Genomic DNA, 18907 nt, shown 5'->3' on the forward strand with positions numbered 1-18907 from the left:
AACCACCACTTTTGATGGTTGCATGCGTGGCAGTACATTTATGGATAGGCCATCATTATTTGGATATTTCCCAGCTGATAGGTTGCCTCTGTATTCTGCTATTTTAAGCATGCTACATTTGAAAACCTTGACCACATAACTTCACACACTTGTCTTCTTTCTTTAGAATAAATTCCTTGAACATGAATTCATAGATGAGTTCATATCATTTGTTTTGGGTCATCTCCCAGCATTTAGGTTCCAGTACATTCTTTGTAAATAATAGACTACAGTAACTCCTCTTTGCATACAATATGAGGATTGAAAAATATCTTTTCCAATGACACTAACCTCTCACTAATGGGTTTACTTGCAGGTGGTGCCTTCCCTTTCACAGTAGGAAGAATTTCCCATGGATTCAACATGCGCCCAGATCTGTGTGCCCAGGACAATCCGACCAACCCAAAGAAATACCTTGGTTCCTTTTACACAGACTCCTTGGTTCATGATCCTCTGGCACTTAAACTGTTAACAGATGTCATAGGAAAGGTAAGTCAGGTCTGCCATGTGGATGGCTTATGGGAGCAGAGTGTAGGATCAGCAACCAGTTACTTGGCCTCTCTCTAAAAAAGGGATGGAAGAAAAGGCATTAGGAGAAAGGGGAGGGACAGTGAGATTTAGAATTAAATTTACTTGCACAGAAGATCTTCTCTAGAGTCTCCTTCAACATAGAGTGTGGATCACCAGGGAACCATTATATATGCCAGAGAAATCCCACATAATCCACACAGCTGGGTAGTTCCCTTAGAACAACTCCTGCGCCTTAGGGACATCTCTGTACCCATCCAAAATGACATGTCACAATATGGTAGGCAGGAAATAGCTACCAGTTTTGAAGTCAAATCGACCTGGGTTAAAATCCAGGCTCTGCCTCTTACTGATTTGGTAAATTGTAGTGTCTTCTTCCACTAAATGAAAATTGGAACATTAAAGAAGGAGGAAATGACACTTCACAGGGAGGCAGGGGAAGGTGATAAAGGGTCTCTGTACTGGAATAATATGGCATTCATTTTGAAAACAATTCTCTCATTTGGCCCCAAAGACCAACATGGTATTACTTTAAACTTCACAAGAAAAAGTCTTTCCTTTGTTGTCATCTGCAGATCTCTCTGTTGGTGACATTTCCACTTTTAAGTATTTTTTGAAAATGCTAATTCAGCAAATTACATCATTTTTAAGACAAAGTCCAGTTTGAACTAGTGAAGTCTGAAATATTTACTATTTCAATTCAATATTATTTCTAAATATCTATAGACAGTTTCCAAATTCTCCTAAGGAAAAAATTTTTGAGGATTTCTTTAAAAATATGGACATATTTTGGGGCACCTGGGTGGCTCAGTCAGTTAAGCATCCGACTTCAGCCCAAATCATGATTTCATAGTTCATGGGTTCGAGCTCCACATCAGGCTCAGTGCTGACAGCTTGGAGCCTGGAGCTTGCTTCAGATTCTGTGTCTCCCTCTTTCTCTGCCCTTCCCCTGCTCACGCTCTGTGTCTGTCTCTCTCTCTCTCAAAATAAACATTAAAAATTTTTTTTAAATATGGGCATATTTAAAGATTTTCAATATGGTACTTGGACTGAAAGTAGACTCTAAGGTTTTTAAAATCTTTCTAGCAGAAAAAGAGGTCCATCATTTCAAAGTTGCAAGAAGTTCTCTATCTCCAGAATGGGGACCTATCTTACTTTAAAGCTGTTTCTCTGGCTTAAGAAACTCACTAGAATATAAATGTTAAACATTCTGGTTTGGTAATAAATTACATAGTTGAGCTGTGCTTCTGAACCTTCTAGCTTTTATGTTGTTCCTGACAAAATGGGTACTGAATGGGTTGTGAATGCTGATGATTATTGGTTTGGAGAGAGGAAATTACAAAAAGGAAAAACTGAAAGAGACTGTGAGTTCCACAGTACAGCAGTGGAGGAGGGGGTGTAGGGAAGTGCGTGGACTTGGGGAAAGAGTCATTGATGACCTCCCATCAAACCTAGTACCCCTGGCATTCTTGGAAATAGTAACATCAGGAGAAAATGCCCCTGGCAAATATAACATCCGTTTTATGAGGGATACTATCAGCACCTTCAAACAATATTCAGGGCAAAACATATTGCCAGGGAGTCACAGCAAAAGAGGAAGAACATGGCAAATGCCTTGTGGTGACCAGCAGATGGACTAGCTAGTGAGCACACATGAGCATAGTCCTATTAGGGATCCCCAGAAAAACTCAGCGGGAACTTTGCAGTTAGTGGTGTGCAGATCTTGCATTCAAACTGTGAAGGCTTGAGCCATTATAACGTGGGCATCAAAAGCAAATGTGACCTCATTTTATGTGACCTCACTGGCTGGTGAATCCAGGACATAGAAGCAGTATAGATTAATAATTTGAATCCAAAATATTAATGCTTCCTCATTCTAGTTATATTCACATTAGCAAACTCTCTCAAAAAACAAGCCCCAAACTAAAATGCTAAGGAAAGTCCTAGCATGACATTTAGACAAGAGAGCAACCTGTCCACATTAGAGCACAAGGACAGAATCCTGTGAAGGGAGGTCTCCACGACAGAAAAAATGGAACTGATAGATTATTTCATGGGCTTTTGAGTTTGAAACAATGATTACCAGGCATTCAACAGATCTGTTGATGTATTAAGAACAAACAAGCCGGGGCGCCTGGGTGGTTCGGTCGGTTAAGCATCCGACTTCGGCTCAGGTCATGATCTCACGGTCTGTGAGTTCGAGCCCCGCGTCGGGCTCTGTGCTGACAGCTCAGAGCCTGGAGCCTGTTTCGGATTCTGTGTCTCCCCCTCTCTCTGCTCCTCCCCTGTTCATGCTCTGTCTCTCTCTGTCTCAAAAATAAATAAACGTTAAAAAAAAAAAGAACAAACAAGCTGTATGTACATAGAAAATTAAGCAAATGAAAGAAAAGGAAATAATTTACTCCAAGAAAACAAACACCTATATGAGGGCAGATAATCATTGTGAGTTACTTGACTCAGCAGTGAACAATATTAATGGTTGTAATAGTATAAATACGATGTACTAGTTTAAGTGAGAATTCTAATTCTACTGGGAAAATGGAGGGGAGAAGTTGGGATAACAAAGCAATTCTCAAAGGTCATAATGAGAAGTCAGTAAATACTCTCTAAAGCTAATAAATAGAGAATAGAATAAGCTAATTAGAGAACAATGAAGGTGATTATCAGAAGATGCAAGTTACATAGTAAATGTGGCTGCTTTGGAGGTAAGAGTTAGGAAAGTAGGCACAAGACTGCTTTTAATGAGAAAGATACTTCAATGATATTTGATTATTTATGTATAGGAATTACTTTGATAAAACAAAATTTTACATAATACCCTAAGAGCAAATAAATAGAAATAGAGAAAAATAAATAGAATAATAAATATTTATATATATATACATATATATGCATATATATATATATATATATATATATATATATATACACACACACACATATATATACCAACACTACTTATTGAGTCCCTACTATTCCTAAAACACTGTGCTAAATGGAGGACTTAAATTACATAATCTCTGACAGGTGTGAGGTGATGTCTCATTGTGGTTTTGATTTGTATTTCCCTGATGATGAGTGATGTTGAGCATATTTTCATGTGTCTGTTTAGCCATCTTAATGTCTTCTTTGGAAAAATGTCTATTCATATCTTCTGCCTATTTTTTAATTGGGATATTCATTTTTGAGGTGTTGAGTTTTATAAGTTCATTAAATATTTTAGATAACAGAGATACAGATAATTATGTATAATTCAGATATATCATTTGCAAATATCTTCTCCCATTCCATAGGTTGCCTTTGAGTTTTGTCAATTGTTTACTTCACTGTGCAGCTTTTCATTTTGATGTAGTACCAATAGTTTATTTTTGCTTCTGTTTCCCTTGCCTCAGGAGATATATCTAGAAACATGTTGTTACAGTCGATGTCAAAGAAGTTACTGCTTGTGCTCTCTTCTAGGATTTTTGTGGTTTCAGGTCTCACATTTATGTCTTTCATCCATTTTTAACTTATTTTTGTGTTTGATTTTAAGAAAGTGGTCCAGTTTCATTCTTTTGCATGTTGCTGTCCAGTTTTCCCAACACCATTTGTTGAAGAGACTATCTTTTTCCCACTGGATATTCTTTCCTGCTTTTTAATAGACCATATAGTTGTGGGTTCATTTCTCGTTTTTCTATCCTGTTCAATTGATCTATGTGTCTATTTTTGTGGTACTGGCATAAAATTGTTCTGATCACTCTAGCTTTGTAATATAACTTAAAGTCTGGTATTATGATGCCTCCAGCTTTTTCTTTTTCAAGGTTGATTTGGCTACTTAAGGTCTTTTGTGGTTCCATACAAATTTTAGGATAGTTCATACTAGTTCTGTGAAAAATGTTGTTGGTATTTTGATAGAAATTGCATTAAATGTGTAGATTGCTTTGGGTAGTATAGACATTTTAACAATATTTGTTCTTCCAATCCATGAGCATGGAATGTCTTCCCATTTCTTTGTGTCATCTTCAATTTCTTTCATCATTTTTTTTATAGTTTTCAGAATACAGGTCTTTCACCTCTTTGGTTAGGTTTATTCCTAGGTATCTTATTGTTTTTGGTGTAATTGTAAAGGAGATTGATTCCTTAATTTCTCTTCCTGCTACTTCATTATAGGTGTATAGAAATGCAACAGATTTCTGTACATTGATTTTGTATCCTGTGACTTTACTGAATTAATGTGGTTTTTTTGGCAGAGTCTTTTGGATTCTCTATATAGAGTATCATGTCATCTGCAAATAGAGAAAGTTTTATTTCTTTCTTGCCAATTTGGATTCCTTTTATTTCTTTGTGTTGTTTAATTGCTGAGGCTAGGGCTTCTAGTACTATGTTGAATGAAAGTGGTGAGAGTGAACATTCCTGTCCTGTTCCTGACAAAAGAGGAAAAGCTCTGTTTTTCATCCTGAGGATGATGCTTGTGTGGGCTTTTCATATATGGCTTTTACTATGTTGAGGTGTGTTCCCTCTAAATCTACTTTGTTGAGTGAGGGTTTTTATCATAAATGGATGTTGTACTTTGTCGAATGCTTTTTCTGCATCTATTGAAATGATCATATAGTTCTTTTCCTTCCTCTTATTCATGTGATGAATCACATTGATTGATTTGTGAATATTGAACCACCCTTGCAACCAGGAATAAATCCCACTTGATTGGGGTGCATAAATTTTTTAATGTATTATTTGATTCGGTTTGCTATATATTTTATTGAGAATTTTTGCATCCATGTTCATCAGGAATATTGACTTATAGTTCTCTTTTTTAGCGGAGTCCTTATCTGGTTTTGGTATCAGGGTAATGCTGGTCTTATAAGATGAATTTGGAAGTTTTTCTTCCTTTTCTATTTTTTTGGAATAGTTTGAGAAGAATAGGCATTAATTCTTTAAATGTTTGGTAGAATTCACCTTTGAAGCCATCTAGCCATCGGCTTTTGTTCTTTGAGAGTCTTTTGATTACTGATTCCATTTCTTTGCTGGTTATCAGTCTGTTCAGGTTTTCTATTTCTTCCTATTTAACTTTTGGTAAGTTATATGTTTTTAAGAATTTATCCATTTCTTCTAGGTTGTCCAGTTTGTTAGCATATAGTTTTTCATAATATTATGAATTATAATTGTTTGTATTTCTGTGGTGTTGGTTGTTATTTCTCCTCTTATTTGTGATTTTATTTATTTGGTCCTTTCTCTTGTTCTCTCACTCACTCTTTTTTTTTTTTTTTTTTGATAAGTCTGGTTAGAAGTTTATTGGTTTTATTGATTTTTTTTTTCAAAGAACCAGCTCCTGGTTTCATTGACCTGTTCTATAGCTTTTTTAGGTTTCTATTTCATTTATTTCTGCTCTAATCTTTATTATTTCTTTCCTTCTGCTGGCTTTAGGATTCATTTTTTGTTCTTTTTCTAGCCCCTCTAGGTGTAAGATTAGGTTGTTTGAGATTTTTCTTGCTTCTTGAGGTAGGCCTGTGTTACTCTATACTTCCACCTTAAGACAGCTTTTGCTGCATCCCAAAGCTTTTGATGTTTTCATTTCCTTTGGTTTCATGTATTTCTTAATTTCTTCTTTCATTTCCTAGCTGATCCATCCATTGTTTATTACCATGATGTTTTACCTCCATGTATTTGTGTTTTTTCCAGATTTCTTCTTGGGGTTGACTTCTAGTTTCATAGCATTGTACTTAGAAAAGATGCATGGTATGGCTTCAGTCTTTTTGTATTTGTTGAGTCCTGTTTTGTGACCTAATATGTGATCTATTCTAGAGAATGTTCCACTTGCACTTGAAAAGAATGTGTATTCTGGGTCACCTGGGTGGCTCAGTCAGTTAAGTGTCTGACTCTTTATTTTGGTGCAGGTCATGATCTCATAGTTTATAAGTTCGAGCCCTGCATCAGGCTCTACACTGACAGTGTGGAGCTGCTTGGGATTTTCTCTCTCTTCCTCTCTCTCAAAATATATAAACTTAAAAAAAAAAAAGAACCATTTTTTAAAAGAATGTGTATTCTGCTGTTCAAAGATGGAATATTCTGAATATATCTGATGAGTCCATCTCGTCCAATGTGTCATCCAAAGCCATTGTTTATGTGTTGACTTTCCGTTTAGATGAACTGTCCATTGGCTTAAGTGGTGTGTTAAAATCCACTACTATTTATTATCAATTAGCTCCTTTATGTTTGTTATTGTTTTACATAATTGGTGGCCCCATTATCATATCCCATATTTGGGTGCATAAGTACTTACAATTGTTCTATCTTCTTGTTGGATTGTCTCTTTCATTATTTTATAATGCCCTTCTTTGTCTCTTGTTATAGTCTTTGTTTTGAAGTCTAGTTTCTCCAATATAAATATGGGTACTATGGCTTTCCTTTGACATCCATTTGCATGATAAATGTTTCTCCATCCTCTCACTTTTAATCTGCAGTTGTCATTAGGTCCAAAATGAGTCTGAAGGCAGCATATAGATGGGTCTTGTTTTTTTATCCATTCTGACACCCTATGCATTTAGTCCATTTACATTCAAAGTAATTATTGATAGATATTATTTACTGCCATTTTATTGTTTATTTTGTGGTTGTTTCTGGAGATTTTCTCTGATCCTTTCATGTCTTCCTCTCTTTCATGATTTGCTGATTTTCTTTACTGATATATCTGAATTTCTTTCTCCTTGTTCTTTGCATGATTGTGGTTTTAATATATGGTTACCATTAGGGTGTATATAACCTCTTCTGAAATAGCAGTCTATATTAAGTTGATGGTTGCTTAAGTTTGAACCTCCTCTCCTCCTATTTCAGATATGTGTTATTAAATATTATATCCTTTTTGTGCATTTGAGTTCCTTGACTGATTTTTACAGAAATACTCATTTTTTCTGCCTTGTGTTTCCTGCCTTTATCACTTTTGGTTTCTCCTTCCCACTCAAAGAATCCCCTTTAATATTTCTTGCAAGGCTGGTTTAGGGTCATGAAGTCCTTTAGTTTTTATTCATCTAGGAAACTATCTCTTCTTCTATTCTGAATTATAACCTTGTTGGATAGAGTATTCCTGGTGGCAGATTTTTCTCATTCAGCACTTTGAATACATCATGCCACTCCCTTCTGGCTTGCCAAGGTTCTGTTGAGAAATCTCCAGCTAGCCTTATGGGTCTTCCCTTGTAAGTTAATGACTTCTTTTGGCTTTAAGATTTTTTTTTCTTTATCACTATATTGTGCAAATTTAATTATATGTCTCGGTGTTGGCCTGGTTTTGTTGTTTTTTTTTTAATGTTTATTTTTTGAGAGAGAGAGAGAGAGAGAGAGAGTGAGCACATGAGCAGGGGAGGGACAGAGAGAGAGAGAGGAGACAGAGGATCTGAAGCAGGCTCTGCACTGACAGCAGAAAGCCTAATGCAGGGCTTGAACTCATGAATCGGGAGATCATGACCTGAGCCGAAGTCAGATGCTGACTGAGCCACCCAGGTGCCCCTGGTTTTGTTGATTTTATTGGGAGTTCTCTCTGCTTTCTGGATCTGAAGGTCTGCTTCCTTCCTCAGATTAGGGAAATTTTCAGCTATTATTTCTTCAGATAAATTATCTGCCCCCTTTTCTCTCTTCTTCTGGGACTCCTACAATATGAATGTTATTACATTTGAAGGAGTCACTGAGCTCCCTAAGTCTATTTTCATTTTTGCATAGTTCTTTCTTTTGTTCAGCTCCATTGCTTCCCAACACTTTGTCTTCTAGGTCATTAATTTGTTCCTCTGCTTCTTCCAGTCTGCTGTTCACTGTGTTAAGTGTGTTTCTAATCTCGTTTACTGCTCTCTTGATCTCTGATTCTTTTTTAACTCTTATCTCTGTGGCAAGGGTCTCACTAATGTCTTCTTTTCTCAAACCCAGTAAGTATCCTTATGATCATTGCTTCAAATTGTCCTTCAGGCATGTTACTTATATATGTTTCACTTAGATCTCTAGCTGTGGCCTTATCTTGTTCTTTCATTTGTGATACATTCCTCCATCTTCACATTTTGTCTAAGTCTCTGCCTCCTCTCTGTTAGAAAAGCCAGTTATGTCTACTGCTCCTAAAAGTAATAGCTTATGAAAAAGAGGTCATGTAGTGCCCAGAGCCTGGCACTTCAGGGAGTGTCTCTGGTGTGTGCTACATGCACTCGGCTATTGTGTTATGGCTGCTCTATCCTTCATGCCAGCCATCTGCAGAGGTTCTACTTGCCAGCTGTGGGCAGTGTTTGGTCCCTGACCGGAATGTGGCGAGTTTTAGCTACGTGTTCTCTGGCCTACTTGTGAAATGAAATCTGTTAACCACCTCCACTAGAACTGAAGCCATGCAAAACTCTCTGGTTGGGAGATGTGGTATAGGCTGGAGTTTGTGCTGGTCTTATGAAGGAGGGGCCACTATGCTGTGACTGAGGCAAGCATTGACTAAGAAGGGTGGTTCTTCCAGAGTGTGTGGGAGTGGGGCTTGGTGTAAGCAAGTTAGGCAGCCAGTGTCTGCACTGTGCTGCTTCCCACAGATGGCTCTGTGCTTATGCTGAGGGGCAAGGGAGGAAAATGGCATGGGCTTGCTCCTTTGTTCCCAGAAAGGTGTCTCCATGAACACTGCCTCTCACGGATGTGCTCCAAGAAGAGCAAATAACCTCCCCTCTGTGTGTCCCTGGAGCTCTTCAGATCACTGCTTCCATGCTGTCTGCCCCTGGGTGGTTTGCCTGACTTCTCTCCAGGAGCAGTACAGTGCTCTCCCAGCTCTATCCCAGCCAAGGCTTCTGACCTTTAAAACTCCAGGCTTTAAGCCTTGATTGTTGTTGAACTCATAAAATTCAGTCCCTCTCATTTTCCAAGCCAATGGTTTTGGGGTAACATTCTCTTTGTGTGTTCCCCTGTGTGCTCCTCTCTCTCTCCCGTCTCCATGACAGCAGCTCCCTCCCCTCCACAGTAGCCATGAACTGCTTCTCCCCTAACCCACGTCTCCTCACTTCTTATCTTCTTCAGGGTGGCTCTTCTTTAATTGTGGGGTTTGTTCTGTCAGTTTTCAGGTCAATTTCTGGGGTATTTAGTATGATTTAACAGTTATCTAGCTGTGTTCATGGGATAAGGCAAGCCTAGTATCCTCCTATTCCACCACCCTCTTCCTCTCCTCTGATGCTCAGGTGACATTTCATATTAAGTCATTTATCCCTCTCACCCTCAGGTTCCTCAAATGTAAAATGGAAATGATAAAACCATGCAGAGTTGATGCAAGGAGCCCATATAATACTATGCCAAAAGACTATACAAATGTCAGCAGTTTGTATCACCTACTCTAGTGCTTTACAAATAGGAGGTGTTAAGTTAATGTCTGTTTAATTGAGTTTGTATAATGGTTTTGCAGATATAAGGCTAATCTTACTTTGCATTGATTAAATTAACCAGGCTCCTCCTCTAGGAAATTATGTCTCAGGGAAACTGAATCCTTGGTAAGGTAGAATTTTTGTAATAAGCTACATTATAAGAGTTATGTTGTATTTACTGCATATGCTACTAATGGAATAGGCTAATGAGATGATAGCTAATTGTTCCTTATCTAGAAGACAAATGAACTCTCTTCTACTGTTTGAATTTATTTAGCAAGCCACATCTTTCAGTGTTTGCAGCATTCCCTGAAAATATGAGAAGTTAGTACATCCCAGCAGGTGAGCAGTTTATTTCTTTTCCCTGGCAGGAATATTAATCATTACTACTATCCTCTCAGTAAGTTTTTGACCTCATAGGGAATGTGTGTTACCAGCTTTCAGGAGGGAAACGTATGTTGGGGTAGTGTTGGTGCTGAGAAATCAATCAGGATTATCCATTGCCTAATAAAGAAAGCCATTGTCTATGTAGACAGTATAATTTCAGGATCCCAGAAGAAGCAGCCGTGGTAACTAAAAGGCCCACCATTAGAATTATTCCTTTGGGTTTACAGACTCTTTAGAAAAGTCCTCTAAAATGTAGATGTTGTCCAATGTTACATTAGCACAGATATCCTTAAAAATTGGTTCATGAGCATGGTGGATCCCAGGGGAATAGAATCCGAGACCAAAGAAGAGAGAAGAAGGTTCTAGCTTTGGGGAAGTCAGAATCTGGTATGTTACTTAGGAACCTGAGATGTCATGAGAGCTTGGGTTTCCCCAAGAGCTTGGAAATGGGGCAACAGTCATCCAAGTCCATACTTTATGCCTCCTTAACCAGGATTCTCCAGGTAATCCCTCTAAAACACAATCAATTTGTAGTTATGAGATAACAGGTGGTAAAAATAGCAATATAAAAAGTATTTTTAACTCAAGAAGTATTTATTAAGCATCTATCAAGTGGAGGTTGCTATTAAGCAATAGAGTATGTGACCTTCATCATTCAGGACTACACTGAGGAATTTCTTCTTCCCACCTCTTCCCTGCTACTCTCTCTTCTTCCTCTGAACAAGAAATTCCATTAATTAGAACTTCATTTCCAGTTCTTCTATGCCCACTTCATTCTCCCTTATGAAATTCCTACCAAGTTAGAAATGGTTGAAAATTTACCAGACAGTATCAATAAAAGTTGTACAGATAAAGGGCATGAAAAATTAACAAACCAGATTATCATAAGTGGGTAATTAACCTCCTATAGAGAGGAACTGTGATCAATAGCTACTAAATAATAATTGAATACTGCCAAACCATGAGTTTGGAGTTTGGCAAAAGGCATACATAATCAAGTTAGCTAGGAGAGCAGGGAAGTATCCTAACCAAGAAGGATTAAAATGCAGAGAAGTGGTTTTTATTTCTGCTTTAAAATTCTTTGCTCTCTCCATATTAAAATGGGACAACCCCCCCCCCCACCACCACCAAATGTATTTGTATCCAGGAAGGCCATAATACTGAAAATGGAAGAATTCTTGACTAGAAAGCAAAATAAATTTCTAAATTTCAATTTCATGTAATGTAGTTAACAAATGTAATATAGCATGGGACTTTTTAAAATTATGTTGTGTTTTAGAATTGTAAACAGCTTTAGCAAGAGGAGCAGAAATAAGGACAAATGAAGCTCCAGTGAATATAAAACAGGCAGTGCAGAAGGAGATCAGCTGTTGGCACAGATGTGAGTAGACATAACTTCGGGTCTTTAGGGCTTCCATCAGCAGGTGTATTTGCTTGGTTTTTTACAGTAATGAATACAAGAATCTAGAAATAGAGTTGTGAGTCCATCATGGCCTTCCTCTTTTTTTTTTTTCCCTCTAACTTTCTTATACACTTTCCCATATTATTTCATGTAAATTTATTCATAAAACCTAGGAAAATCTTTTTTTTTTTTTTTTTTTTTGGTAAAGTGTCATTTATTCTTACAAGAGGTCAAATTTAGCATATTCAAAATATATTTAAGGGGCACCTGGGTGGCTCAGTCAAACATCTGATTCTTGATTTCAGCACAGGTCATTATCTCATGGGTTGTGAGTCTGAGGCCCACATCAGGCTCTGCACTGGCAGTGAGGAGACTGCTTGGGATTCTCTCTCTCTGCCCCTACCACACTCATGCTTGCGCGCTCTCTCTCTCTCTCTCTCTCTCTCTCTCTCTCAAAATAAGTAAACAAACAAACTTAAAATATATTTAATATTTCAGGCCTAGTAACAATCAAACTTCCCTCTTTCATACATTCAAGTATTCACTCCTTCAACACGCAAAGCCACTCTCAGATTGATTATATGCATGTCAGAGTTTTATTTCAAACATGTTTCAAAAACAGGCTTTCTGAAAAGTCCAATTCAAAGAATCCTGGCAGAGATATTTTATAGGGGAAAAGATGGTTAGTTATTTTTAGACTGGATTTTAAGAAAGAAGATAACTATCTAGTTAAGGACAATTAGCCTGTTTACATTATTGGTTACAATTCTTAGTCTAGTTTGAAGACTAATAGTCAATGTAGGGTATGTCCTAGGAGCTCTTAAACTCATTAAAGTCTACCAAAAAAAATTACCCAAGTATTTTATCAAGAATGCTAATCTATGTTTGGTGACAAATGTTAACTAAACTTATTGCGGTGATCGTTTTCATAATATATGCAAGTATCGAACCATTATGCAAGACAGCTGAAACTAACATAATGTTATACATCAATTATGCCTCAATTTTTAAAAAAAGAATGCTCATTATTCACCAGGCAGAATAGATAGCCATATCAGGCCACAAAGCTCTGCCCCAGTTTAGATTTGGGACAACTTTTTTTCTCACATTTACTGGGGGCATTTTGTTCCTTGCTAAGTAATTTGGGTTGCACCTTCTGGACAAGAGGAAATTATTGAAAGAGCTTGAGCAGGGATATGGCATGATCAGATTTATATTCAAATCAGCACTCTCTCCAGTGTTAGATATTGATTAAAATGGATGAGACCGGAATCAGTTACAAAATTATAGTAGTGGTCCAATTTAATTCAATAAACATCTACTCTGTACCAGGCCTTTGGCTCAGAGCTAGAGATAATTTCTATCCCACTTCTTAGCTGAGTGGAAGAAATGGAGACACAAGCCTGGCTCTACCACATACTAGCTGTGCAACTCTAAGCAAGTTAGTTTTCATCTCTGTTTCCTCGTCTGTTGAATGGGGACTGTCGCGACCGGCCCAACAAACACCGAGATCAGGGTCCTGAGGGTAGGGGAATGTAAGAAAAAAAGAGAGAAGAGAAGACAGTTTGGGAACAGGAGGGTCCCCTGGGCTGATGGCCCAAGTGACAGCTTTATTGTTGCTGTACACAATCTTTTATAATGTAAGACTCTTATGGATCAGGTCATTCTAAGAATAAACAGGTTTCACATGATCACTGCCAGCCAAAACATTTAGTTCTGTGTACCTTGTGAACTTTCTGAACGGGTCACAAGACCTTGTTGATAGATTGCTAGCAAAACACAGTCCCCATGTTTGTTTCTATTTGACCGGGGGTAGAAAAAAGGGGGGTAACATTACTGCCAACACCTGCAGACCACAGGCTTCAGGAATTAACTTTCTCAGCCTTGACAAGGCTCTCGTATGCCCTTGAAAGTGGGGGAATGGGAGGGGGAACCACCGGGTTGGCTGAGTCAACAGGGAGCCGTTGCTCGACCCGGTCTCAGCCTGGCACCGGGGCCCGGCCTCCCACAGGGGACAATGATGGGATCCTTCTCCTAGAAAGGCTGTAACGAGGGTGTTTGCGTAGCTCAGTCGGTTGAGCATCTGACACTTGATTTTGGCTCAGGTCATGATCTCATAGTTCATGAGTTCGAGCCCCACATCAAGCTCTGCACTGACAGTGAAGCCTGCATGGGTTTTCTCTCTTCCACTCTCTCTGACACTCCCCTGTTCTCTCTCTCAAAAATGAATAAACTGAAAAAAAAAAAAAAGACTTAAAAATAACCTTAAAATTGGACATGAAAGAGAGGCCATTACTACAGATCTTACAGAAATAAAAAGAATTATAGGAAAAAACTATGAGCAAATATATGCTAACAAATCAGATAACCTAAATGAAATGGAGAAATTCCTAGAAAGATGACAGAAACTGACTCAAGAAGAAAAAGGACATCTGAATAGACCCATAACAAGTAAAGAGGTTAAACTCGTAATTTTAAAATGTCTCACAAAGAAAAGCCCAGGACCAGATGGCTTCACTGGTGAATTCTACCGAAAAATTTAAAAAGAATTACAACCACTTCAATCCATCACAAATCGTTTGAAAAAATACAAATGAAGGAAACACTTCCTAACATATTCTATGAAGCCAGCATCACACTGATACCAAAACCAGACCAAGTAATCACAAGAAAACTACAGGCTAATATCCTTTATGAATACAGATGCAAATTTCCCCAATGATATTTATTAAACTCAATCTAGCAACAGATAAAAAGAATTATACACTATGACCTACTGGGATTTATCCCAGGAACACAAGGTTTTTCAACAGACACACACACACACACACACACACACACCAATCAATAGCATATTAATAAAGAACAAAAACTACAAAATCATCTCAATAGACGCAGGAAAAGTACTAAGCAAGATCCAACAGCCTTTAATGATAAAAACACTCAACAACTAGAAGAAGAGAGCTTCCTCAACCTGATAAAGAGCATCTATTAAAAATCCGCAACTAACTAACATTAACACACTTAATGGTGAACTGAAAGGTTCTGCTCTCACCACTTCTATTTAATGATGCACTGGAGATTCTGGCCAGGGAAATTAGGGAAGGAAAATAAATAAAAGGCATCCAGATTGGGAGGGAAGAAGCATAAATATTTCAGATGACATGATCTTATACATAGAAAATGCTATGCTCTCTCTCTGCCCTTCCCCTGCTCACACACTGTCTCTCTCTCTCCCAAAATAAACAAATATTACAAAATTAAAAAAAGAAATGGGGGGCACCTGGGTGGCTCAGTCAGTTGAGCGTTTGACTTTGGTTCAGGCCATGATCTCATGGCTGGTGAGTTTGAGTTCCGGGTCAGGCTCTGTGCTGACAGCGTGGAGCCTGGAGCCTGCAACTGGTTCTGTCTCTCTGTCTCTCTCTGCCCCTTCCCCACTCACACTCTGTCTCTCTCTCTCCAAAATAAATAAACATTAAAAAATTAAAAAAAAAAAAGAAAATTCTAAAGAATCTACAAATAAACCATTAGGGCTAATAAACAGATTCGGCAAGACTGTAGGTAACAAAATAAATATATAAAACTTAATCATATTTCTATATACTAGCAATGAAAAATCCATAAAAATAATCCATATTACAAATTCCATCTATAATAGCATTCAAAAGAATGAAATATGTAGGAATAAATCCAACTAAAGAAGTGCAAGACTTGGGCACTAAACTATAAAACATTGCTAAAGAAAATTAAAGACCTACATAAATGAAAAGACATTCCAGGGTGCCTGGGTGGCTCAGTCAGTTAAGCGACTGACTTTGGCTCATGTCATGATCTCACAGTTCATGAGTTTGAACCCTACATCTGGTTCTGTGCTGACAGCTCAGAGCCTGGAGCCTGCTTCAGATTCTGTGTCTCCCTCTCTCTTTGCCTCTCCTCTGCTCACTCACTCTCTCTCTCTCTTCTCTCTCTCAAAAATAAACATTAAAAAAATATGAAAAGCCATCCCATGTTCATTAAAGAGTGAACTTGTTGTGATGAGCAGTGGGTGATGCATGGAAATGTTAAATCACTATACTGGACACCTGAAACTAATATTACACTGTGTGTTAACTAACTGGAATTTAAATAAAAACTTAAAAGAAAGACATCTCATGTTCACTGATTGGAAAACTCCACACTGTGAAATGGCAATAGTCCCCACATTGACCTACAGATTCAATGCAATCCCTATCAAAAATCCAGGTGCCTTTTTTTTCTGTTGCAGATTGACAAGCTGATCCTAAAATTCATATACAAAAGCAACAGACCCAAAATAGCCAAAACCAATGTAAAAAGAAGAACAAAGTTGAAGGACTCACACTTCTAATTTCACAATTTTTTACACAGCTACAGTAGTCAAAACTGTGTAGTACTAGCATAGGGCAGACATAAAGATCAACTGATTTTGAACAGAGGTGCCAATGGAATTAAATGAGGAAAGAATAGTCTTTTCAACTTATAGCAGGAAAATAACTGGGTATCCACATGCAAAAAAACAAAAATAAAAATTAAGTTGTACCGCTTATTTATACCCCACATAAAAATGAACCCCAATAGATCAGAGACCTAAATGGACAAATGAAAACTACAAACCCTTAGAAGAAAATATAGTTGTAAATCTTTGTGACCTTGGATTAGGCAATAGTTTCTTAAATACGACACCAAAAGCATAAGGAACCAAAGTTTTTAGATAAATTAGACTTCATCAAAATTAAAAACTTTTGTACTTCATATATACTTCTAGTAAAATGAAAAGATAACCCACAGAATTAACAAAATATCTGTAGATATATATCTGATAAACCTCTAACATTCAGAAAATATTTTAAAACTCTTACAACTCAACTATAAAAAAATAAATGGGCTTGAATAGACACAATGTTCTGAATAGATATCTCTCCAATGATATAAAATGGCCAATGAACACATGAAAAGATGTTCAAGATAATTATTCATTAGAGAAATGTAAATTAAAACCACAGTGAGATATTATTTTATATCTATGATGGCTATAATTAAAAAGACAGACAATAGCAAGTGTTGATGAGGACTTGGAGAAATTAGAATCCTCAGACATTCCTGGTCAGAATGTAGAATGCTGCATCCACTGTGAAAAGTAGCTCCTCAAAATGTTAAACATGGACTTACCACATGACCCAGCAACCCCACTGATAAGTGTATATCTAGGAGAAATGCAAGCATGTTGATGTAAAAACTTGCACAAAAATGTTCAGAGGAGGGGTGCCTGGGTGGTTCGGCCAGTTAAGCATCTGGCTCTTGATTTCTATTCAGGTCATGGTCTCTCAGTCATGAAATCTGCACACAGCACAGAGCCTGCTTGGGATTCTCTCTCACCTGCTCGCTTTCTTCCCCTCCTCCACTCATGCTTTCTCTCACTTTCAAAATAAATAAAAATTTTTTTAAAAAGTATTCAGAGCAGCATTATCATAATAGCCAAAAAGTAGAAACAACCCAGTGTTCATTATCTGGTAAGCAGATAAATAAAACATGGTACATCTATACAATGGAATATTATTCCACATAAAAAGGAAAGAAATACTGATTTAGGCTACAACATGGATGACCTTGAAAACAGTACACTAAACAAAAGATGGCAACATAATACATTATTCTGTTTACATAAAATGTCCAGAGCAGGCAATTCCTAGGGTAAATTAGTTTACCCTAGGAAGGGAAGAAAGGGAATGGGAAGTGCCTGCTAACAGGTATGGAATTAAATTTGGTATGATAAAAATGTTCTGGAATTAGATGATGGAAATGATTACACAAATTCAAAAATATATTAAAACCCACTGAATTATATATTTTTAAAAGGTATATTTGTATTAACCTAATTACATTCCAAAAGGGGGCGAAGGGATCTGCTCCATCCCCAAACCCTAATGTTCTTTTCCAGAGGCAACTAATGTTACTTGTTTCTTGGGTACAATTCCTTAAATAGACTGCATACATACAAACATTCATTTGCGTATCTATATATTCCTTATTAAAAACAGAAATATGAGCATAGCAGATACATTGTCCTAGACTTTTTTCTCTTTACAATTTAACTTCAACATCATTCTACCTTACAATATAACTCAGTGATTATTCCATTTCAACATAGGTAAGTATTCCTCATTCCTCTTTATTTCTTAGATACGCTATAATTTAGTTTGCTAGTCTTTTGATGCTACAAATAATGTTGCAATTAATTTTCTCATATATATTTCCATTACAAGTGTATTAGTGGAACACATTTCTAGAAGTAAAATTTCTGGTTGAAAATGTGTTTTTCTTATTTTATTTTAATAGACTTCCATTATTGATTTAATGTCACTCTTTTTTACCGAATTACAAGTTCTCTGAAGACAGAGAACGTTTCTGTTTGTTGGCCAGGATAATCTAGATTCTAACACATTGCTTGACATACCACTTTATATATTTGTAGATGGACAAGCCTCTGTACTTCGTTGTACAAAGTATCAAATAGAGATTCAAGCTACATCATTAAAAAAAAAACAGACAATGGTTCAGTTTATAGAGATAGGAATTATTTGGGCATTGGTTTTTGTTTGTCCTTACTTTTTATCCAGTTGTTTTTTATTTTCTCCCTTCTAACTCTAGTATGTTTTCAAAAATCATGGGACCAGGGGTGCCTGGCTAGTTCTGTCCACGGAGCATGCAACTCTTGGTCTCAGGGTTGTGAGTTCGAGCCCCACAATGAGTGTGGAGATTACTTAAAAATAAAGTCTTTAAAATATATACATATGGGATATATCCCATATATATGGGATACGGGATATCCTCTCTCTCTCTCTCTCTCTCTCTCTCTCTCTATATATATATATAGGATCAATTGCAACATGTCATTCTAAGAAATACAGAATCTTTATTTTATCTAAAGATATCAGCATGCTTTATTGAATAAATACTTGCTTCTTATATTTGAGAATTATATATGCAGTTATTTTAAAAAGGGAGGATGGAGGTTGATTTGCAACTTTAAGAAACCCAATAGCGACACCTGCTGGAGAAAATGTCAGAATACGTTTTGAATTCATTAAATCTTTAACATTTTAGATCAGTTTGTTTCTATTAACTGGAAGGAATTTGTTATTTTATCATAGGAGTGCTTGTAATAAGTTAATATAATTGTATTTAGAGGAGGTTCTTT

The 18907-nt window shown here is 37.0% G+C and overlaps 1 protein-coding gene across 3 annotated transcripts in view; it reads left to right on the forward strand.

Annotated features, from left to right (window-relative positions):
- ACMSD (aminocarboxymuconate semialdehyde decarboxylase) overlaps positions 1–18907 on the forward strand; it is a 56102-nt gene that overhangs the window by 29862 nt on the left and 7333 nt on the right. For all 3 annotated transcript variants that reach the window (XM_023259276.2, XM_023259275.2, XM_023259277.2), the window contains one exon: positions 356–528. In XM_023259276.2, coding sequence (XP_023115044.2) covers positions 356–528 — 173 coding nt within the window. The remainder of the gene's footprint in view (positions 1–355; positions 529–18907) is intronic.

Source organism: Felis catus, chromosome C1 (genome assembly GCF_018350175.1).
Source record: "Felis catus isolate Fca126 chromosome C1, F.catus_Fca126_mat1.0, whole genome shotgun sequence".
NCBI lineage: Eukaryota > Metazoa > Chordata > Mammalia > Carnivora > Felidae > Felis > Felis catus.